The sequence below is a fragment of the Oncorhynchus nerka genome, unplaced genomic scaffold (genome assembly GCF_034236695.1).
Source record: "Oncorhynchus nerka isolate Pitt River unplaced genomic scaffold, Oner_Uvic_2.0 unplaced_scaffold_717, whole genome shotgun sequence".
Lineage (NCBI taxonomy): Eukaryota > Metazoa > Chordata > Actinopteri > Salmoniformes > Salmonidae > Oncorhynchus > Oncorhynchus nerka.
Window position 1 is genome coordinate 269375 of NW_027040466.1, and position 26876 is coordinate 296250.

Here is a 26876-nt window from a genome sequence, read left to right on the forward strand (position 1 = left end):
CTCCCTCTGTCTCTCTCTCTCTCTGTGTCTCTCTCTGTCTCTGTCCTCTGTCTCTCTGTCTCTCTCTCTCTCCTCTGTCTCTCTCTCCCTCTGTCTCTCTCTCTCTCCCTCTGTCTGTCTCTCTCTCTCTCTGTCTCTCTCTGTCTCTCTCCCTCTGTCTCTCTCTCCCCCTCTGTCTCTCTCTCTCTCTGTCCCTCTCTCCCTCTCTGTCTCTCTCTCTCACACATAATGACAGACAGTCAGGCAGCGTTGCATTACTGTACAAAATAATTTATTTATCAGCGTTAAAATCCCATTGCTGCTCTGCTCAAAACACAGAACAATATAGTCCCTCATTTAAAAAAAAAAAAACTGTTTTAACACATCAAAACAACAACAAGAAAGGAAAAGATGGTGAAGGGCTGCAACTGTTTTCTTCTTGAGGTCTACAGTATCAAGGATTAGCCGTAGAGGATATAAATAGCACTGACTTTTACACAGAAAATAAGAGCAATGGACTCCCCAGTAAACCCAATGGGGATTTGCTCTACCAGCCAAGTGTCAACAGTAAAAACTCATTATTATGTTCTATTCTTCATGAAACGAGTCCACAGAGTATATCCAGCTAGCTGTTAGCATCGGCCTGTTAAGTTTACTGGGCTTTGCAGGGTAGCAACAAAACTAGTAATATCTGTCGGGAATATTGTAGCATATTTCCTCTGCTTTTGCTTAAATACGGTTTCTGAGTGAAACTTTTTTATGAAGTAATTAGCGGCACATGAAAACCCAAGCATGACGTTTGACCAAAACAACGTAAGTTTCTATATGTCAGCATTACTACACCGCGGCTCACACAGACTGTATCCACTGGCTCTCAGTCCCATCAGCAACGTGGACCATTTTGCACACAGAATATCAACCTGCAACTCACAACAGTTTCATTTTTTATTTTCACTCAAACACCAAGACGGTATAATCCAAAGGACACTCCGGTGCAACAAGCAAATAGAAATAATGTAATTTAACGATAATCGATCAATAATCAATAGTGACTCCTTCGGGTTATGGGGAGTCCCCTTGTTCCTGCTTCCAACCTGCCTCCTGGGTTCTGCAGAGTCTCCCCCTGGCGTAATGTCATTTAGGGAAACCTTATTGGCTGAGGAAGTAATGTCATTTAGGGAAACCTTATTGGCTGAGGAAGGAGGATAAGTTATTATGGAACACACCACGCACAACAATGAACATCACTTCAGCCGCCACGCCCCCCTGTCTAAATGTTCCACCTCAGTATGGCTCAAAAGAGAAGGTTATTAAGGTCCAAAACATTTAGGTACACATATTATTTTATTTCGTTATAATTTATATTAGTTTTTTTTGTTGTTTTCCCAATCAAAATAATGATTGTCATCATTGAACAAAAAAATTATAATACTTGTGCTTGTCACAGTTGTATCATAAAGCCGCCAGGTCCTCTTCCCGTGCCTCTTGTAGCTCTAGTTTGTCTTTCTCCTCATAGGCTACTAAAGAGTTGACCGGAGGTTCAAAGGTCATTGAAAAGGTCACATGGGTCAGCTTAGTGGAAAACCAATCAGAGGAGAGGGGTGAAAACCATGCGTTGAAAAGAAAACAGTCACTGGAGATGAAAGCCACCATGCAATATTTATACCTAATCAAATCCACTTTCCAAACGGCCGGTCAGACTAAGGTCATCTGAGCCAATCACGTCGTCTGTCTTCACTGTTCCCTCTCTCTCCGGTTTTCCAGTCACTTTCTCATCAAGTTTTTTTTTGGGGGGGGGGAAGGCGGGGAAATGTCTTATTTTGCAATTCAAATTAACATATTCATGTTGAAACTGTTTTTTTCGGATATTTTTTTTCTCCGCCTGATGTTGTTGGGTCTGTAATAGTGTCAGAGAGATGCCGTGCTTGGGCTGAACCCTGTTGGCTGTGTGTTAACCGTTGGGAGACTTCCTTAGCCACTGGAAGATCTGGCGTTCGTAGAGACTGTGCCATCTCACGTTGGCCTCCACGATCTCCACGGCCCGGGCCAACGCCGGCCCCGCTCCACCTCCACTGATCTGGATAAACTCCTTCAGCTGAAGACGGGAACAGACACACACAGAGTCAGGTACGTGAGGGTATCCAGGCAACAATCAGCAAGCATACCTGTTGGAAAGAATACTGTGTGTATCTAGTGTCTAGGTACTCTAGATACGTTTTAAAGTGCATTCTGGGAAATAATTCAAACGTTAGACCCAAAACAATCAGCAAGCATACCTGTTGGAAAGAATACTGTGTGTATCTAGTGTCTAGGTACTCTAGATACGTTTTAAAGTGCATTCTGGGAAATAATTCAAACGTTAGAACCAAAACAATCAGCAAGAATACCTGTTGGAAAGAATACTGTGTGTATCTAGTGTCTAGGTACTCTAGATACGTTTTAAAGTGCATTCTGGGAAATAATTCAAACGTTAGACCCAAAACAATCAGCAAGCATACCTGTTGGAAAGAATACTGTGTGTATCTAGTGTCTAGGTATTCTAGATACGTTTTAAAGTGCATTCTGGGAAATAATTCAAACGTTAGACCCAAAACAAAGCTGCAGAAGGGGCAGAAGAATTCAGACCAGAGTTACTTCCACGTAAATGTAACTTTATTTCCATTTCATGAGCTTTTCTCTCTGCGTGTATTCTGACCTTGAATTTATGGGGAAAAGGTACGCATTTTAGGTGGAGAGCAAAGAAAACTGAGCTCTTGTGGAAGTGTGTCTTCAGATACTCATAATTCCACCACCTTTTAAAACGCACGGAAAACGATGAATAAGGACGAACGACCTGCCGGGTTCCAAGTGAGAAAAAAAAAAAAAAAAAGCCACTTTATTCTCTATTCTGAAGCCTACATTTTATATCATGTCATCATGACATGGTTAATGTACCTGTCTTCATTCTGTCACGTCAGTGTGGTTGTTCCTGGGGGTCGCTAGCAATAGTGGATCATATTAAACAGATTACAAGTCAGACCGAATAGAAGCAGGTTAAACCCGGAGCCTGGCACACCAGGTCCATGATGGATTACAAGTCAGACTGAATAGAAGCAGGTTAAACCCGAAGCCTGGCACACCAGGTCCATGATGGATTACAAGTCAGACCGAATAGAAGCAGGTTAAACCTGGAGCCTGGCACACCAGGTCCATGATGGATTACAAGTCAGACCGAATAGAAGCAGGTTAAACCTGGAGCCTGGCACACCAGGTCCATGATGGATTACAAGTCAGACCGAATAGAAGCAGGTTAAACCCGGAGCCTGGCATACCAGGTCCATGATGGATTACAAGTCAGACCGAATAGAAGCAGGTTAAACCTGGAGCCTGGCACACCAGGTCCATGATGGATTACAAGTCAGACCGAATAGAAGCAGGTTAAACCTGGAGCCTGGCACACCAGGTCCATGATGGATTACAAGTCAGACCGAATAGAAGCAGGTTAAACCTGGAGCCTGGCACACCAGGTCCATGATGGATTACAAGTCAGACCGAATAGAAGCAGGTTAAACCTGGAGCCTGGCACACCAGGTCCATGCTAACTGAGGGTAGATTTATAGATTCCTGGTTTTACTTCTATTGCACACGTTCCTGTTGTTTTTAGGTTCACCGTAAAGGCCCTCCAGCCTGTTTATGTTTGATTCATTCAGACGTTCCTGTAGTTTCTAGGTTCACCGTAAAGGCCCTCCAGCCTGTTTATGTTTGATTCATTCAGACGTTCCTGTAGTTTCTAGGTTCACCGTAAAGGCCCTCCAGCCTGTTTATGTTTGATTCATTCAGACGTTCCTGTAGTTTCTAGGTTCACCGTAAAGGCCCTCCAGCCTGTTTATGTTTGATTCATTCAGACGTTCCTGTAGTTTCTAGGTTCATCGTAAAGGCCCTCCAGCCTGTTTATGTTTGATTCATTCAGACGTTCCTGTAGTTTCTAGGTTCACCGTAAAGGCCCTCCGGCCCTGTTTATGTTTGATTCATTCAGACGTTCCTGTAGTTTCTAGGTTCACCGTAAAGGCCCTCCAGCCTGTTTATGTTTGATTCATTCATATGTTCCTAAATAATCTACAACATCTGATTATTTATAGATTTACCAATTGGTGCTGGAAAGGAGAGGAACATGTGTGTATTCACAGTAGTAGTGGCATTCTTTCATCCCTATTCTGAACTATTCTGTCAAGAAGATTCTAATTGAAAGTACACAGTATTTAAAGAGATAGCACTAGATAAATGTACTGAAAACCCTATTGAATGACCAATTCATGAGAAAATATTTTTGGCCAGCATATGGGAGGGTATTCAGCTGTTGAATTAAATTTATTCAGGGCCCGCAAGGGAGTCACACCTGCAAAGTCAGTTACGCACCTCCATATGGTAAGTCTGAATATAAACTACTGAGAAGTGCTTCAATCAAAAACATGTAAAAAAGGACTAGATCTTCACCTCCCGAGTTTTTAGGTTCAGCTGCTGCATTGCAGTGTGCTAGAGGCGTCACTACAGAAACGGGTTCAAATCCCAGGCTGTGTCGATTCAGCCGGGCCGCGCCTGGGAGACCCATGAGGCGGCAGAGAATTGGCCCAGCGTTGTCCGGGTAAGGGGAGGATTTGGGCGGCCAGGATGTCCTTGTCCCATCGCGTTCTGTGGCGGGCTGGGTGCAGTGCACGCTGACATGGTCACCAGGTGTGCGGTGTTTCCTCCGACACATTGGTGCGGCTGGCTTCTGGGTTTAGCAGGGCAGTGTGTCAACAAGCTGCTTATCAGGGCTGTGTTTTGGAGGACGCACGGCTCTCGACCTTCGCTTCTCCCGAGACCGTACGGGAATTGGAGCGATGGGACAAGACTGTAACTACCAATTGGGAGAGAAAAAAAATGGTAAACAAAATGCAAATAAAGAAATAGATTTCCTAAGTCTGAATCTGGGCCGAGCGGAACAGACAAACATGTCCTTTGCTGTGAATTATTACTTTGGAAGATATCAGAGACACTTGTGGTCATTACAGAATAAAATCATGTTTAAGAAAGAAGACAAAATATCTCTGGTCCAGATAGGGCGGTGGCGGTCATGAAAGGTTAATAATGCAAAACAGGCTGCAGGTGTCACGGTAACTGATGGTTAATTAACATAAATGTGTTCAGCATCTCCAGGCTTCTTCTGGTTAATTAACATAAATGTGTTGAGGATCTCCAGGCTTCTTCTGGTTAATTAACATAAATGTGTTTCGCATCTCCAGGCTTCTTCTGGTTAATTAACATAAATGTGTTGAGCATCTCCAGGCTTCTTCTGGTTTATTAACATAAATGTGTTGAGGATCTCCAGGCTTCTTCTGGTTAATTAACATAAATGTGTTTCGCATCTCCAGGCTTCTTCTGGTTAATTAACATAAATGTGTTGAGCATCTCCAGGCTTCTTCTGGTTAATTAACATAAATGTGTTCAGCATCTCCAGGCTTCTTCTGGTTAATTAACATAAATGTGTTTCGCATCTCCAGGCTTCTTCTGGTTAATTAACATAAATGTGTTTCGCATCTCCAGGCTTCTTCTGGTTAATTAACATAAATGTGTTGAGCATCTCCAGGCTTCTTCTGGTTTATTAACATAAATGTGTTGAGGATCTCCAGGCTTCTTCTGGTTAATTAACATAAATGTGTTTCGCATCTCCAGGCTTCTTCTGGTTAATTAACATAAATGTGTTGAGCATCTCCAGGCTTCTTCTGGTTAATTAACATAAATGTGTTCAGCATCTCCAGGCTTCTTCTGGTTAATTAACATAAATGTGTTTCGCATCTCCAGGCTTCTTCTGGTTAATTAACATAAATGTGTTTCGCATCTCCAGGCTTCTTCTGGTTAATTAACATAAATGTGTTTCGCATCTCCAGGCTTCTTCTGGTTAATTAACATAAATGTGTTCAGCATCTCCAGGCTTCTTCTGGTTAATTAACATAAATGTGTTTCGCATCTCCAGGCTTCTTCTGGTTAATTAACATAAATGTGTTCAGCATCTCCAGGCTTCTTCTGGTTAATTAACATAAATGTGTTGAGCATCTCCAGGCTTCTTCTGGTTAATTAACATAAATGTGTTCAGCATCTCCAGGCTTCTTCTGGTTAATTAACATAAATGCGTTTCGCATCTCCAGGCTTCTTCGTATACAAGACGTACATAAGCAGTTGATGCGGACCTTAGGAACATCTAAGGTCTAATAAATCAACTGAATATACATCTACGGTCTAATAAATCAACTGAATATACATCTAAGGTCTAATAAATCAACTGAATATATATCATCACCATTATTTATTTTTAACAGGTCTAAAGAAACATTATGGTAGGAAGAAAATGTATTTCAGAAGAACAGAATATGAGTTGTCCTACTATATGTTATCTGGCTATGTTCCATGCTATAGACAATAGAGCCCTGAGTACCAGACCATACATTATGGTATGGAGGAACCTACTGACCTACTGTATGTTATCTGGCTATGTTCCATGCTATAGACAATAGAGCCCTGAGTACCAGACCATACATTATGGTATGGAGGAACCTACTGACCTACTGTATGTTATCTGGCTATGTTCCATGCCATAGACAATAGAGCCCTGAGTACCAGACCATACATTATGGTATGGAGGAACCTACTGACCTACTGTATGTTATCTGGCTATGTTCCTTGCCATAGACAATAGAGCCCTGAGTACCAGACCATACATTATGGTATGGAGGAACCTACTGTATGTTATCTGGCTATGTTCCATGCCATAGACAATAGAGCCCTGAGTACCAGACCATACATTATGGTATGGAGGAACCTACTGACCTACTGTATGTTATCTGGCTATGTTCCATGCCATAGACAATAGAGCCCTGAGTACCAGACCATACATTATGGTATGGAGGAACCTACTGACCTACTGTATGTTATCTGGCTATGTTCCATGCCATAGACAATAGAGCCCTGAGTACCAGACCATACATTATGGTATGGAGGAACCTACTGACCTACTGTATGTTATCTGGCTATGTTCCATGCTATAGACAATAGAGCCCTGAGTACCAGACCATACATTATGGTATGGAGGAACCTACTGACCTACTGTATGTTATCTGGCTATGTTCCATGTCATAGACAATAGAGCCCTGAGTACCAGACCATACATTATGGTATGGAGGAACCTACTGACCTACTGTATGTTATCTGGCTATGTTCCATGCCATAGACAATAGAGCCCTGAGTACCAGACCATACATTATGGTATGGAGGAACCTACTGACCTACTGTATGTTATCTGGCTATGTTCCATGCCATAGACAATAGAGCCCTGAGTACCAGACCATACATTATGGTATGGAGGAACCTACTGACCTACTGTATGTTATCTGGCTATGTTCCATGCCATAGACAATAGAGCCCTGAGTACCAGACCATACATTATGGTATGGAGGAATCTACTGACCTACTGTATGTTATCTGGCTATGTTCCATGCCATAGACAATAGAGCCCTGAGTACCAGACCATACATTATGGTATGGAGGAACCTACTGACCTACTGTATGTTATCTGGCTATGTTCCATGCCATAGACAATAGAGCCCTGAGTACCAGACCATACATTATGGTATGGAGGAACCTACTGACCTACTGTATGTTATCTGGCTATGTTCCTTGCCATAGGCCATAGGCTGTAGGCTTGTTCATTTAGCAGACATTATATGATTTTATAGTAAGAAGAATATAATTAAATAAAATAGAAAGGACATTTTTCACATTGTGGAGCGAGATCGGGCATATGATGTTGAGTGTAGAAGTGATCATTTGAAACAGGTCCTATATGCTAGATTTAGAGTTATTTGGCAACTTTAGTTGTAAATGACACAAACCTTAGAACGTGTTAGAAATCAACACATTTATGGGCTGCATGATGTTACTATTGGCCATCGATGATTACTATCGGCTATCGATGATTACTATTGGCTATCGATGATTACTATTGGCTATCGATGATTACTATCGGCTATCGATGATTACTATCGGCTATCGATGATTACTATCGGCTATCGATGATTACTATCAGCTATCGATGATTACTATCGGCTATCGATGATTACTATCGGCTATCGATGATTACTATCGGCTATCGATGATAACTATCGGCTATCGATGATTACTATCGGCTGTCGATGATTACTATCGGCTATCGATGATTACTATCGGCTATCGATGATTAATATCGGCTATCGATGATTACTATCGGCTATCGATGATTACTATTGGCTATCGATGATTACTATCGGCTATCGATGATTACTATCGGCTATCGATGATTACTATCGGCTATCGATGATTACTATCGGCTATCGATGATTACTATTGGCTATCGATGATTACTATCGGCTATCGATGATTACTATCGGCTATCGATGATTACTATCGGCTATCGATGATTACTATCAGCTATCGATGATTACTATCGGCTATCGATGATTACTATTGGCTATCGATGATTTGAAAAAGTCGCAAAAAAAGCTTGCACTCTTTTCCTTGCCTCTCATCATTCTCATCAAGTGATCATACAGTGCATTCAGGCAGAACAAGGCAGTTAACACACTGTTCCTAGGCCGTCATTGTAAATAATAATTTGTTCTTTTAACTGACTTGCATAGTTAAATAAAGGTTAAATAAATAAACATTTTTTTTTTAAGTATTCAGACACCTTGACTTTTTCCAGATTTTATTACGTTACAGCCTTATTCTAAAATTGATACAATCATTTCATTTCTCACATCAATTTACACACAATACCCCATAACGACATCACAATACCCCATAACGAAAAAGCGAAAACAGGTTTATTGAAATTTTACTTATTTACATAAGTATTCATCCCCTTTGCTTTGAAACTAGAAATTGAGCTCAGATGCATCCTGTTTCCATTGATCATCCTTCAGATGTTTCTACAACTTGATTGGAGTCCATCTGTGGTCAACTAAATTGATTGGACATGATTTGGAAAAGCACACACATGTCTTTATAAGGTCCCACAGTTGACAGTGCATGTCAGAGCAAAAATCAAGACATGAGGTCGAAGAAATTGTCTGAGACAGGATTGTATCGAGGCACAGATCTGGGGAAGGGTACCAAAACATTTCTCCATCATTCTTAAATGGAAGAAGTTTGGAACAACTAAGACTCTTCCTAGAGCTGGCTGCCCGGCCAAATTGAGCAATCGGGGGAGAAGGGCCTTGGTCAGGGAGGTGACCAAGAACCCGATGGTCACTCTGATACAGCTCCAGAGTTTCTCTGTGGAGATGGGATAACCTTCCAGAAGGACAACCATCTCTGCAGAACTCCACCAATCAGGCCTTTATGGTAGAGTGGTCAGACGGAAGACACTCCTCAGTAAAAGGTACATGACAGCCTGCTTGGAGTTTGTCAAAAGGCACCTAAAGACTCTCAGACCATGAGAAACAAGATTCTCTGGTTTTAAGAAAACAAGATTGAACTCTTTGGCCTGAATGCCAAGCTTCACGTTTGGAGGAAACCTGGCACCATCCCTACAGTGAAGCACGGTGGTGGTGGCAGCATCATGCTGTGGGGATGTTTTTCAGCGGCAGGGAATGGGACACTAGTCAGGCTTGAGGGAAAGATGAACGGTCAAAGTACAAAGAGAGCCTTGATGAAAACCTGCTCCAGAGCGCTCATGACCTCAGACTGGGGCGAAGGTTCACCTTCCAACAGGACAACGGCCCTAAGCACACAGCCAAGACCACGCAGGATTGGCTTCAGTACAATTTTCTGAATGTCCTTGAGTGGCCCAGCCAGAGCCCGGACTTGAACCCAATCAAACATCTCTGGAGAGACCTGAAAATAGCTGTGCAGCGACGCTCCCCATCCAACCTGACAGAGCTTGAGAGGATCTGCAGAGAAGAATGGAAGAACCTCCCCAAATACAGGTGTGCCAAGCTTGTACCGTCATTCCCAAGAAGACTCGAGGCTGCAATCGCTGCCCAAGGTGCTTCAACAAAGTACTGAGTAAAGGTTCTGAACACTTATTTTTTGCCAGAAAATCTAGAAGCCTGTTTTTGCTTTGTGATTATGGGTTATTGTGTGTACATTGACGGGAAAAAAACATTGAATCCGTTTAAAAATAAGTCTGTGACGTAACAATGTGGAAAAAGTAAAGGGGTCTGAATACTTTCCCGAAATACTTTGTCTTTACTAATATGTAAACGTAGTTCAGATTTAGAATGGCCCATTATCAAATGGCCAGGAACAGGGGAAAGAGAAAAAATGGTCTCTCCCACCCTGTTCCTGCACCTACCCAGTACTCTGTATGGCGTGGTCTCTCCAACCCTGTTCCTGTATCTACCCAGTACTCTGTATGCTGTGGTCTCTCCGACCCTGTTCCTGTATCTACCCAGTACTCTGTATGCTGTGGTCTCTCCGACCCTGTTCCTGTATCTACCCAGTACTCTGTATGCTGTGGTCTCTCCGACCCTGTTCCTGTATCTACCCAGTACTCTGTATGTCATGGTCTCTCCAACCCTGTTCCTGTATCTACCCAGTACTCTGTATACCATGGTCTCTCCAACCCTGTTCCTGTATCTACCCAGTACTCTGTATGTCATGGTCTCTCCAACCCTGTTCCTGTATCTACCCAGTACTCTGTATGCTGTGGTCTCTCCGACCCTGTTCCTGCAGCTACCCAGTACTCTGTATGTCATGGTCTCTCCAACCCTGTTCCTGTATCTACCCAGTACTCTGTATGTCATGGTCTCTCCAACCCTGTTCCTGTATCTACCCAGTACTCTGTATGCTGTGGTCCCTCCAGCCCTGTTCCTGCAGCTACCCAGTACTCTGTATGTCATGGTCTCTCCAACCCTGTTCCTGCAGCTACCCAGTACTCTGTATGCCATGGTCTCTCCAACCCTGTTCCTGCAGCTACCCAGTACTCTGTATGTCATGGTCTCTCCAGCCCTGTTCCTGTATCTACCCAGTACTCTGTATGTCATGGTCTCTCCAGCCCTGTTCCTGTATCTACCCAGTACTCTGTATGCCGTGGGCTCTCCAACCCTGTTCCTGTATCTACCCAGTACTCTGTATGCCGTGGTCTCTCCAGCCCTGTTCCTGTATCTACCCAGTACTCTGTATGCCATGGTCTCTCCAACCCTGTTCCTGTATCTACCCAGTACTCTGTATGCCATGGGCTCTCCAACCCTGTTCCTGCAGCTACCCAGTGCTTTTCACAATAAAACATATTTCATTAAACTGTTGACAGGCCTTCTCCTCTGCATGCTGGAGAAAGGAATGAAGAAGAGAGGGGAGGAGATGGAAATGTACGGTTTTGAGATATTCTGGAGCTAAAGGTAATGTGTCAGCCTATTAATTATGATTTTTTTTAATGTTATCTATTACTAGGCTATTCAAAACCAAATACAAATCCCCTATATTTGTAGGAAAACTCTAAATGTGTTTAATTTAGGCTAGACCAATTCTGTACCAAAAAATAACTTAAATCAGTATTTAAAAATGATAATAATTCTGCCGTGTGTTTATTGCAGTAGTCTATGTATTGTGTAACAGCACAATCATTAATTTAATTAATGTTTTCTTTTTCCAGGCTTGGGCTCATATATAGGCCTACTGTATGCATAAGCCGTAATATGCAGACGGATGTTTTGAATTACTCCCAGACATGAAAACAAACAGGAAGTTTCTTTGAAGTTCAGAACTTCAGAAAAGCTTTTTTTTTTTTGCCAATTAGCGACTGCAGAGAACAAATAACAAAAATAACTCGAAAACATCCCTTTAAGGTTTAGGTCTCTTCTCTAGGGTTCTGTCAGATGGGATTACTGGACTGGTACTGATGCCCACTGATCAGTGAGAAAAACACTATTACTTTAAAAAAAGAGACTATTACTTTGTGGTGAGAAATAAAGGTATGGTTTTTAGAGAACGTTGGATTTTAAAGGAGACTCTGTACCAGACTGTCTCCATCAAATCAATGTTAAGACAATTTAACGGAGCAGGACAGATTAGTCAATGGCATGTACCTGTTATAATCATACTGCTATTTAAAAGGCCAAAATCCCCAAGTTGGCATATATTCAGATTTATTTCACATTTAAAAAAAAGTGTCATTTACAATGTAGTTAAATATATCACATCATACAATAAGCCAGTGTGTTACTGAAGACTGGGACACCTGAGTGAACCTTAATAAATAAACGTACCTCATTCAGCTCCGTCTCTGTGTTTAGGAATTCAGTCACCCCACTGATTAGCTTAGAAGTCATGAATAAGGCCTCTCCGTACCTAAACATGGAGAGCAGAGGTTTTGTGAAGAAAGGCTTTTACAAACACTGTTGTTCTACTCGGGCTTCGCTGAACACTGTTGTTCTACTCGGGCTTCGCTGAACACTGTTGTTCAACTCGGGCTTCGCTGAACACTGTTGTTCTACTCGGGCTTCGCTGAACACTGTTGTTCTAATCAAGCTTCGCTGAACACTGTTGTTCTAATCAAGCTTCGCTGAACACTGTTGTTCTACTCGGGCTTCGCTGAACACTGTTGTTCTACTCGGGCTTCGCTGAACACTGTTGTTCTACTCGGGCTTCGCTGAACACTGTCCCAAAGAGCTCTGGGGGAAGATCAACCATCACAAATGTCATTTTCATTCACTTCTACAGTATCTGGAATCTAGTTTGCATCAAGTATGTATCGTCTGAAATCACAACACAATTTTAATGATACTCTACAAAAGTACAGTACTGTATGTGAATTTGTTTACAAATGTTTAAATAGATCCCAAATGGTCCAAAATAGATCCCAAATCCCAAATCCCAGATCCCAAATGGTCCAATAGATCCCATCCCAAATAGATCCCAAATGATCCAATAGATCCCATCCCAAATAGATCCCAAATGGTCCAATAGATCCCATCCCAAATAGATCCCAAATGGTCCAATAGATCCCATCCCAAATAGATCCCAAATGGTCCAATAGATCCCATCCCAAATAGATCCCAAATGATCCAATAGATCCCATCCCAAATAGATCCCAAATGGTCCAATAGATCCCACCCCAAATAGATCCCAAATGGTCCAATAGATCCCATCCCAAATAGATCCCAAATGGTCCAATAGATCCCATCCCAAATAGATCCCAAATGGTCCAATAGATCCCATCCCAAATAGATCCCAAATGGTCCAATAGATCCCAACCCAAATAGATCCCAAATGGTCCAATAGATCCCATCCCAAATAGATCCCAAATGGTCCAATAGATCCCAACCCAAATAGATCCCAAATGGTCCAATAGATCCCATCCCAAATAGATCCCAAATGGTCCAATAGATCCCATCCCAAATAGATCCCAAATGGTCCAATAGATCCCATCCCAAATACATCCCATAAACTAGAATGGAAAATAAGCACTGAATTATTCAAACATATAAGACATATAAGTAGAAATAATTTACTGTAAAATATATCTGACATACAATAATATCTACTTCATTGTCCATGTACATTTACATTCATTTTGTGAAGTCAACCTACCAATACACAAACACAATACACTATAATACATCACTATGGAAACAACAGGAACACTATAATATATCACTATGGAAACAACAGGAACACTATAATACATCACTATGGAAACACAGGAACACTATAATACATCACTATGGAAACACAGGAACACTATAATACATCACTATGGAAACACAGGAACACTATAATACATCACTATGGAAACAACAGGAACACTATAATACATCACTATGGAAACACAGGAACACTATAATACATCACTATGGAAACACAGTAACACTATAATACATCACTATGGAAACACAGTAACACTATAATACATCACTATGGAAACACAGGAACACTATAATACATCACTATGGATACACAGTAACACTATACTACATCACTATGGAAACACAGGAACACTATAATACATCACTATGGAAACACAGAAACACTATAATACATCACTATGGAAACACAGGAACACTATAATACATAACTATGGAAACACAGTAACACTATAATACATCACTATGGCAACAACAGGAACACTATAATATATCACTATGGAAACAACAGGAACACTATAATAAATCACTATGGAAACACAGGAACACTATAATACATCACTATGGAAACACAGTAACACTATAATACATCACTATGGAAACACAGGAACACTATAATACATCACTATGGAAACACAGGAACACTATAATACATCACTATGGAAACACAGGAACACTATAATACATCACTATGGAAACACAGTAACACTATAATACATCACTATGGCAACAACAGGAACACTATAATACATCACTATGGAAACACAGGAACACTATAATACATCACTATGGAAACAAAGGAACACTATAATACATCACTATGGAAGCACAGGAACACTATAATACATCACTATGGCAACAACAGGAACACTATAATACATCACTATGGAAACAACAGGAACACTATAATACATCACTATGGAAACAACAGGAACACTATAATACATCACTATGGAAACAACAGGAACACTATAATACATCACTATGGAAACACAGGAACACTATAATACATCACTATGGAAACACAGGAACACTATAATACATCACTATGGAAACACAGGAACACTATAATACATCACTATGGAAACACAGGAACACTATAATACATCACTATGGAAACACAGGAACACTATAATATATCACTATGGAAACACAGTAACACTATAATACATCACTATGGCAACAACAGGAACACTATAATACATCACTATGGAAACAAAGGAACACTATAATACATCACTATGGCAACAACAGGAACACTATAATACATCACTATGGAAACAACAGGAACACTATAATACATCACTATGGAAACAACAGGAACACTATAATACATCACTATGGAAACACAGGAACACTATAATATATCACTATGGAAACACAGGAACACTATAATACATCACTATGGAAACACAGGAACACTATAATACATCACTATGGAAACAACAGGAACACTATAATACATCACTATGGAAACAACAGGAACACTATAATACATCACTATGGAAACACAGTAACACTATAATACATCACTATGGAAACACAGGAACACTATAATATATCACTATGGAAACACAGTAACACTATAATACATCACTATGGAAACACAGGAACACTATAATACATAACTATGGAAACACAGTAACACTATAATACATCACTATGGCAACAACAGGAACACTATAATATATCACTATGGAAACAACAGGAACACTATAATACATCACTATGGAAACACAGGAACACTATAATACATCACTATGGAAACACAGGAACACTATAATACATCACTATGGAAACACAGTAACACTATAATACATCACTATGGCAACAACAGGAACACTATAATACATCACTATAATACATCACTATGGAAACACAGGAACACTATAATACATCACTATGGAAACAAAGGAACACTATAATACATCACTATGGCAACAACAGGAACACTATAATACATCACTATGGAAGCACAGGAACACTATAATACATCACTATGGCAACAACAGGAACACTATAATACATCACTATGGAAACAACAGGAACACTATAATATTTCACTATGGAAAAAAACAGGAACACTATAATACATCACTATGGAAACAACAGGAACACTATAATACATCACTATGGAAACAAAGGAACACTATAATACATCACTATGGAAACAAAGGAACACTATAATACATCACTATGGAAGGACAGGAACACTATAATACATCACTATGGCAACAACAGGAACACTATAATACATCACTATGGAAACAACAGGAACACTATAATACATCACTATGGAAACAACAGGAACACTATAATACATCACTATGGAAACAACAGGAACACTATAATATTTCACTATGGAAACAAAGGAACACTATAATACATCACTATGGAAAAAAACAGGAACACTATAATACATCACTATGGAAGCACAGGAACACTATAATACATCACTATGGCAACAACAGGAACACTATAATACATCACTATGGAAACACAGTAACACTATAATACATCACTATGGAAACACAGGAACACTATAATATATCACTATGGAAACACAGTAACACTATAATACATCACTATGGAAACACAGGAACACTATAATACATAACTATGGAAACACAGTAACACTATAATACATCACTATGGCAACAACAGGAACACTATAATATATCAGTATGGAAACAACAGGAACACTATAATACATCACTATGGAAACACAGGAACACTATAATGGAAACACAGGAACACTATAATACATCACTATGGAAACACAGGAACACTATAATACATCACTATGGAAACACAGTAACACTATAATACATCACTATGGCAACAACAGGAACACTATAATACATCACTATGGAAACACAGGAACACTATAATACATCACTATGGAAACAAAGGAACACTATAATACATCACTATGGCAACAACAGGAACACTATAATACATCACTATGGAAGCACAGGAACACTATAATACATCACTATGGCAACAACAGGAACACTATAATACATCACTATGGAAACAACAGGAACACTATAATATTTCACTATGGAAAAAAACAGGAACACTATAATACATCACTATGGAAACAACAGGAACACTATAATACATCACTATGGAAACAAAGGAACACTATAATACATCACTATGGAAACAAAGGAACACCATAATACATCACTATGGAAGCACAGGAACACTATAATACATCACTATGGCAACAACAGGAACACTATAATACATCACTATGGAAACAACAGGAACACTATAATACATCACTATGGAAACAACAGGAACACTATAATACATCACTATGGAAACAACAGGAACACTATAATATTTCACTATGGAAACAAAGGAACACTATAATACATCACTATGGAAAAAAACAGGAACACTATAATACATCACTATGGCAACAACAGGAACACTATAATACATCACTATGGAAACAACAGGAACACTATAATACATCACTATGGAAACAACAGGAACACTATAATACATCACTATGGAAACAACAGGAACACTATAATATTTCACTATGGAAACAAAGGAACACTATAATACATCACTATGGAAAAAAACAGGAACACTATAATACATCACTATGGAAACAACAGGAACACTATAATACATCACTATGGAAACAAAGGAACACTATAATACATCACTATGGAAGCACAGGAACACTATAATACATCACTATGGCAACAACATGAACACTATAATACATCACTATGGAAACAACAGGAACACTATAATACATCACTATGGAAACAACAGGAACACTATAATACATCACTATGGCAACAACAGGAACACTATAATACATCACTATGGAAGCACAGGAACACTATAATACATCACTATGGCAACAACAGGAACACTATAATACATCACTATGGAAACAACAGGAACACTATAATATTTCACTATGGAAACAACAGGAACACTATAATACATCACTATGGAAACAAAGGAACACTATAATACATCACTATGGAAACACAGTAACACTATAATACATCACTATGGAAAAAAACAGGAACACTATAATACATCACTATGGAAACAAAGGAACACTATAATACATCACTATGGAAGCACAGGAACACTATAATACATCACTATGGCAACAACATGAACACTATAATACATCACTATGGAAACAACAGGAACACTATAATACATCACATCACTATCAACAGGAACACTATAATACATCACTATGGAAACAAAGGAACACTATAATACATCACTATGGAAACACAGTAACACTATAATACATCACTATGGAAACACAGGAACACTATAATACATCACTATGGAAGCACAGGAACACTATAATACATCACTATGGCAACAACATGAACACTATAATACATCACTATGGAAACACAGTAACACTATAATACATCACTATGGAAACACAGGAACACTATAATACATCACTATGGAAGCACAGGAACACTATAATACATCACTATGGCAACAACATGAACACTATAATACATCACTATGGAAACAACAGGAACACTATAATACATCACTATGGAAACAACAGGAACACTATAATACATCACTATGGAAACAACAGGAACACTATAATACATCACTATGGAAACAACAGGAACACTATAATACATCACTATGGAAACACAGGAACACTATAATACATCACTATGGAAACACAGGAACACTATAATACATCACTATGGAAACACAGTAACACTATAATACATCACTATGGAAACACAGTAACACTATAATACATCACTATGGAAACACAGGAACACTATAATACATCACTATGGATACACAGTAACACTATACTACATCACTATGGAAACACAGGAACACTATAATACATCACTATGGAAACACAGAAACACTATAATACATCACTATGGCAACAACAGGAACACTATAATACATCACTATGGAAACACAGGAACACTATAATACATCACTATGGAAACAAAGGAACACTATAATACATCACTATGGAAGCACAGGAACACTATAATACATCACTATGGCAACAACAGGAACACTATAATACATCACTATGGAAACAACAGGAACACTATAATACATCACTATGGAAACAACAGGAACACTATAATACATCACTATGGAAACAACAGGAACACTATAATACATCACTATGGAAACACAGGAACACTATAATACATCACTATGGAAACACAGTAACACTATAATACATCACTATGGAAACACAGGAACACTATAATACATCACTATGGAAACACAGGAACACTATAATACATCACTATGGAAACACAGGAAACACAGGAAACACTATAAATACATCACTATGGCAACAACAGGAACACTATAATACATCACTATGGAAACAAAGGAACACTATAATACATCACTATGGCAACAACAGGAACACTATAATACATCACTATGGAAACAACAGGAACACTATAATACATCACTATGGAAACAACAGGAACACTATAATACATCACTATGGAAACACAGGAACACTATAATATATCACTATGGAAACACAGGAACACTATAATACATAACTATGGAAACACAGGAACACTATAATACATCACTATGGAAACAACAGGAACACTATAATACATCACTATGGAAACAACAGGAACACTATAATACATCACTATGGAAACACAGTAACACTATAATACATCACTATGGCAACAACAGGAACACTATAATATATCACTATGGAAACAACAGGAACACTATAATACATCACTATGGAAACACAGGAACACTATAATACATCACTATGGAAACAAAGGAACACTATAATACATCACTATGGAAAAAAACAGGAACACTATAATACATCACTATGGAAACAACAGGAACACTATAATACATCACTATGGAAACAAAGGAACACTATAATACATCACTATGGAAGCACAGGAACACTATAATACATCACTATGGCAACAACATGAACACTATAATACATCACTATGGAAACAACAGGAACACTATAATACATCACTATGGAAACAACAGGAACACTATAATACATCACTATGGCAACAACAGGAACACTATAATACATCACTATGGAAGCACAGGAACACTATAATACATCACTATGGCAACAACAGGAACACTATAATACATCACTATGGAAACAACAGGAACACTATAATATTTCACTATGGAAACAACAGGAACACTATAATACATCACTATGGAAACAAAGGAACACTATAATACATCACTATGGAAACACAGTAACACTATAATACATCACTATGGAAAAAAACAGGAACACTATAATACATCACTATGGAAACAACAGGAACACTATAATACATAACTATGGAAACACAGTAACACTATAATACATCACTATGGCAACAACAGGAACACTATAATATATCACTATGGAAACAACAGGAACACTATAATACATCACTATGGAAACACAGGAACACTATAATACATCACTATGGAAACAAAGGAACACTATAATACATCACTATGGAAAAAAACAGGAACACTATAATACATCACTATGGAAACAACAGGAACACTATAATACATCACTATGGAAACAAAGGAACACTATAATACATCACTATGGAAGCACAGGAACACTATAATACATCACTATGGCAACAACATGAACACTATAATACATCACTATGGAAACACAGGAACACTATAATACACAACAGGAACACTATAATACATCACTATGGAAACAACAGGAACACTATAATACATCACTATGGCAACAACAGGAACACTATAATACATCACTATGGAAGCACAGGAACACTATAATACATCACTATGGCAACAACAGGAACACTATAATACATCACTATGGAAACAACAGGAACACTATAATATTTCACTATGGAAACAACAGGAACACTATAATACATCACTATGGAAACAAAGGAACACTATAATACATCACTATGGAAACACAGTAACACTATAATACATCACTATGGAAAAAAACAGGAACACTATAATACATCACTATGGAAACAACAGGAACACTATAATACATCACTATGGAAACAAAGGAACACTATAATACATCACTATGGAAGCACAGGAACACTATAATACATCACTATGGCAACAACATGAACACTATAATACATCACTATGGAAACAACAGGAACACTATAATACATCACTATGGAAACAACAGGAACACTATAATACATCACTATGGAAACAACAGGAACACTATAATACATCACTATGGAAACAACAGGAACACTATAATACATCACTATGGCAACAACAGGAACACTGTAATACATCACTATGGAAACACAGGAACACTATAATACATCACTATGACAACAACAGCAACACTATAATACATCACTATGGAAACAACAGGAACACTATAATACATCACTATGGAAACACAGGAACACTATAATACATCACTATGGCAACAACAGGAATACTATAATACATCACTATGGAAACACAGGAATACTATAATGCATCACTATGGAAACAGAGGAACATTAGTACGCAAATCACACTACCGAAAACACAGGAACACTATAATACATCACTATGGCAACACAGGAACGTTAGTACACAAGTCACACATATTACAGTCTCTGAGGCCTTGAATCTCTTACCGTGAATTCAAGATGTCCCACTTCTCCCTGAAGTACCTCCAGGCTAAGTGTCTTCCATGCGGGTTCCTTCCCACGTGGATGATGACATCGATGACATCTTGATCTGGGACCAAATCTGAGCTCAGAGAAAGATTCAGCAGCCTGGAGGATAAGAAGAAGAAGAAGGACTGTGAATAAAAGAGTGTATATTATTGTCCTCATACAGGGCACTGTTTATTTAGGGGATCATCCTTACAATGGTACATCTGGTGTGAGTACAAAAAGGACAATAAGACATGGTCACCTCTTACTAAATTCAGAAGTTTAAAGTACTCTGTGGGTAATGTAGTCCAGCAGTAATCTGACTGATACAGTCTGTGGGTAATGTAGTCCAGCAGTAATCTGACTGATACAGTCTGTGGGTAATGTATTCCAGCAGTAATCTGACTGATACAGTCTGTGGATAATGTAGTCCAGCAGTAATCGAACTGATACAGTCTGTGGGTAATGTAGTCCAGCAGTAATCTGACTGATAAAGTCTGTGGGTAATGTAGTCCAGCAGTAATCTGACTGATACAGTCTCTGGGTAATGTTGTCCAGCAGTAATCTGACTGTCTTCTGGCAGTGAAAGTATAACATGGATAATGTATTTCATGTCAGCAGTCACAATAGACACAGTCAGGCCATAGAGCTGTCAGCAGTCACAATAGACACAGTCAGGCCATAGAGCTGTCAGCAGTCACAATAGACACAGTCAGGCCATAGAGCTGTCAGCAGTCACAATAGACACAGTCAGGCCATAGAGCTGTCAGCAGTCACAATAGACACACAGGCCATAGAGCTGTCAGCAGTCACAATAGACACAGTCAGGCCATAGAGCTGTCAGCAGTCACAATAGACACAGTCAGGCCATAGAGCTGTCAGCAGTCACAATAGACACAGTCAGGCCATAGAGCTGTCAGCAGTCACAATAGACACAGTCAGGCCATAGAGCTGTCAGCAGTCACATTAGACACAGTCAGGCCATAGAGCTTTCAGCATCACTATCAACATCCAGTGTGAGAACAAGATTCCTGGCTGAGGTGCTTCTAGGAAGTGATCCACTTCTGCTATTAAACTAGTAAATAAAGAGACACATTAAGCCAGACTCAGTCTAGAGGAGAACGTAGAAATAGAAACACATTAAGACAGACTCAGTCTGGAGGAGAACATAGAAATAGAAACACATTAAGACAGACTCAGTCTGGAGGAGAACGTAGAAATAGAAACACATTAAGACAGACTCAGTCTGGAGGAGAACGTAGAAATAGAAACACATTAAGACAGACTCGGTCTGGAGGAGAACGTAGAAATAGAAACACATTAAGACAGACTCGGTCTGGAGGAGAACGTAGAAATAGAAACACATTAAGACAGACTAAGTCTGGAGGAGAATGTTTTAAATTCAATGACCAAAAATACAGTTTTAATACCATGTATCAGCAGCCTCAGAAAGCATGAAGCTGATGAGACCGTATCAAATGTAGATATAGCCGGTTATGCAAATGAGGCAAAAATGTCAAGCAGGCAACAAAAATGATATTACAAAAAAGACAGCGCCACGGTATATACGTTTCCAATTTGCATTATACATGCAGGGAGGGTAACAGCAGCACGTTGGTTCACCAGGAACTCACACTTCTTTTGTTCTGATATATATATATATATATATATCCTGTTTCTCTTCACCATTTTACTCTGTGCTCCTGAACTGATAGGACGATGTAGTTTTATACCTCGACCAACGGGCTTATGCAACAGACTTCTAAAACACCAAGACGTTTGTTTAGAGGAAGAGCAATTGCCTCCGTATTCAAATGGCTCAACATACTGTTTGTGAGAGCTCCAGTCTTCAGTTGTAATCAATCTAATGCTTTAGTGAACAGATACACTTTCAAAGTGTGAAACCCACACAGCAAACAGCAATGTATTCCGTGTAGAATCCACCTCGTGTCGGACCTCTTTTGATAAGTGATCTGTATTCTATTCTTAACTGTTGTGATTCACATTCACATCGGATACTCAGTCATCACCCTACATTTACATGGACCTTTCAGTCACTAGTCAGTGCATACAATTCAGTCAGTTTTCAGTTCCCGCCTTCATCCGTCTTTCCAGATGTTTGGGAGATGGGTCTCCTGTACCCACCTGGTCAGCTGTTTGGGAGACGGGTCTCTTGTACCCGCCTGGTCAGCCGTTTGGGAGACGGGTCTCTTGTACCCGCCTGGTCAGCCGTTTGGGAGACGGGTCTCTTGTATCCAATTATCATTCTACTCTGTTTCCTGATCTCACAGCCATAATGTGTAAATAACACAGAACACCATGTGGAGACGGAACATTAAGTTCCTGTTAGTTTCTCTAAGTTTCCAAACACTGATTTTTGAGCACATGTTGCAACACCATCCACAAATCCCCAGCAGCTCACACACTGCTACAGCATAACTTATTTCCCCTTTCCGACCCAACCGACCAAACCAGACTACAGAAAATAAAATGGCCCCTCACACACTGCTACAGCATAACTAATTTCCCCTTTCCGACCCAACCGACCAAACCAGACTACAGAAAATAAAATGGCCCCTCACACACTGCTACAGCATAACTAATTTCCCCTTTCCGACCCAACCGACCAAACCAGACTACAGAAAATAAAATGGCCCCTCACACACTGCTACAGCATAACTTATTTCCCCTTTCCGACCCAACCGACCAAACCAGACTACAGAAAATAAAATGGCCCCTCACACACTGCTACAGCATAACTAATGGTCAACCGACCAAACCAGACTACAGAAAATAAAATGGCCCCTCACACACCGCTACAGCATAACTAATTTCCCCTTTCCGACCCAACCGACCAAACCAGACTACAGAAAATAAAATGGCCCCTCACACACCGCTACAGCATAACTTATTTCCCCTTTCCGACCCAACCGACCAAACCAGACTACAGAAAATAAAATGGCCCCTCACACACCGCTACAGCATAACTTATTTCCCCTTTCCGACCCAACCGACCAAACCAGACTACAGAAAATAAAATGGCCCCTCACACACTGCTACAGCATAACTAATTTCCCCTTTCCGACACAACCGACCAAACCAGACTACAGAAAATAAAATGGCCCCTCACACACAGGAAATTATTTCGTCTTTCTGAGTCTTCTGGGAGTGTAAAAGGTCGCCGCCGGAGCTGTGTTGAGATCACTTCGTTTTAGAGCAGGCTGAACATGGTCTATCAGGGAAGGCAGGGTTTATGCAGCTCTGAGACCACCTCGTTTTAGAGCAGGCTGAACATGGTCTATCAGGGAAGGCAGGGTTTATGCAGCGCTGAGATCACCTCGTTGTAGAGCAGGCTGAACATGGTCTATCAGGGAAGGCAGGGTTTATGCAGCGCTAAGATCACCTCGTTTTAGAGCAGGCTGAACATGGTCTATCAGGGAAGGCAGGGTTTATGCAGCGCTAAGATCACCTCGTTTTAGAGCAGGCTGAACATGGTCTATCAGGGAAGGCAGGGTTTATGCAGCTCTGAGATCACCTCGTTTTAGAGCAGGCTGAACATGGTCTATCAGGGAAGGCAGTGTTTATGCAGCTCTGAGATCACCTCGTTTTAGAGCAGGCTGAACATGGTCTATCAGGGAAGGCAGGGTTTATGCAGCTCTGAGATCACCTCGTTTTAGAGCAGGCTGAACATGGTATATCAGGGAAGGCAGGGTTTATGCAGATCTGAGATCACCTCGTTGTAGAGCAGGCTGAACATGGTCTATCGGGGAAGGCAGGGTTTATGCAGCTCTGAGATCACCTCGTTTTAGAGCAGGCTGAACATGGTCTATCAGGGAAGGCAGTGTTTATGCAGCTCTGAGATCACCTCGTTTTAGAGCAGGCTGAACATGGTCTATCAGGGAAGGCAGGGTTTATGCAGCTCTGAGATCACATCGTTGTAGAGCAGGCTGAACATGGTCTATCAGGGAAGGCAGGGTTTATGCAGCGCTGAGATCACCTCGTTTTAGAGCAGGCTGAACATGGTCTATCAGGGAAGGCAGGGTTTATCCTGCGCTGAGGTCACATCATGCATTAATAAAAACATTGAGGAGAAGGATACAATTTAGTCCAAGGGTGCAGAGGAGACAGAAATCAATACTAAGTGCAGGGCCCATCTATTCCAGCCTCAGAGCCTCAGAGCCTCAGAGTCTCAGAGTCTCAGAGCCTCAGAGCCTCAGAGCCTCAGAGCCCCAGAGCCTCAGAGCCCCAGAGCCTCAGAGCCTCAGAGCCCCAGAGCCTCAGAGCCTCAGAGTCTCAGAGCCTCAGAGCCTCAGAGCCTCAGAGCCCCAGAGCCTCAGAGCCTCAGAGCCCCAGAGCCTCAGAGCCTCAGAGCCCCAGAGCCTCAGAGCCCCAGAGCCTCAGAGCCTCAGAGCCCCAGAGCCTCAGAGCCTCAGATCCCCAGAGCCCCAGAGCCTCAGAGCCTCAGAGCCTCAGAGCCTCAGAGCCCCAGAGCCTCAGTGCCTCAGAGCCCCAGTGCCTCAGAGCCTCAGAGCCTCAGAGCCTCAGAGCCGAGCGGGGAGCTGGAAGGCATATCTTGTCTATCCTGTCCAGTTTTCTTGTCTGTAGATGGAGTATCACTTACGTGCCTAAGATAACCCCACTGAAAACACGCAAACAGGCACGGACACACACACACACTGATCTAATCACAGACATGGGTTTTATTATTTTCAACCTTCAGTAGTGCATGCGGTGTGAAATTCAAGTGTGCCTTAAAGCCTTCAAATCATTGATTCTGAGAGAGACTACATTCCTGCTTCTACTAAGGGAGCCATTTGTGACACAGCCTCTGTACATTGTAAAGTAAATGATTCACTCCATTCAATTAAGCCCCTAAAGCTCCAGCAGCTTCATCCTCTGCTAGGTAGCTTCTTCCTGGTCCTGTGGAGCGTAACAGACTCATTGTTTTCCCCAGGTCTCAGAGGGACAGGATCACAGCTGCTACACATGCTCTGCTTTTTATTCTACCCTGCCTGGATTACAATGGTAGAGGGGTGAGAGGGCGCAATGGCAAGTGTCACACACACACACACACACATGCACGAACGCATGCACACATGCACACACACGTACACACACACAGACATACACACGTACAAACACACACACACACGTACACACATACACACACGTACACGTACACACACACGTACACACACACGCACGCACGCACGCACGCACGCACGCACGCACGCACGCACACACACACACACACACACACACACACACACACACACACACACACACACACACACATGACGGGGTGAGGGGCGTGCCTTGGCGTTTTATAGGCGTGTGGCATTTTATTCAGCGTTGACACACATTAGGAGAGAGGTGAGGTGGGTGCCTTGGAACGTAGCACAAGCTCCTCCCCCCCCCCACCTCACCCCACACACTCCTCTAACTCTCCTCAGGCATGCCAATACCCTTCCGCAGGACCGTGACTCATACTAATTAGCTGTAGAGCTTGTTGGTGTGTCTCCTGCCTTCTGTCTCGCTGGCCTGTCTGGCACAATGTGTCCAGATTCTCTACTCT

At 40.7% G+C, this 26876-nt stretch overlaps 1 protein-coding gene across 1 annotated transcript in view; it reads right to left on the reverse strand.

Moving 5' to 3' along the window:
* Positions 1-254: 254 nt before the first annotated feature.
* The window catches only part of LOC135571167 (thyrotropin-releasing hormone-degrading ectoenzyme-like), a 37083-nt gene continuing 10461 nt past the window's right edge, over positions 255-26876 (reverse strand). Inside the window, exons 2-4 of the mRNA XM_065016956.1 lie at positions 21281-21421; positions 12237-12318; positions 255-2074 (exon numbers count right to left, since the gene is read on the reverse strand). Of these exons, the coding sequence (XP_064873028.1) occupies positions 1931-2074; positions 12237-12318; positions 21281-21421 (367 nt within the window). The 3' untranslated portion in view covers positions 255-1930. The remainder of the gene's footprint in view (positions 2075-12236; positions 12319-21280; positions 21422-26876) is intronic.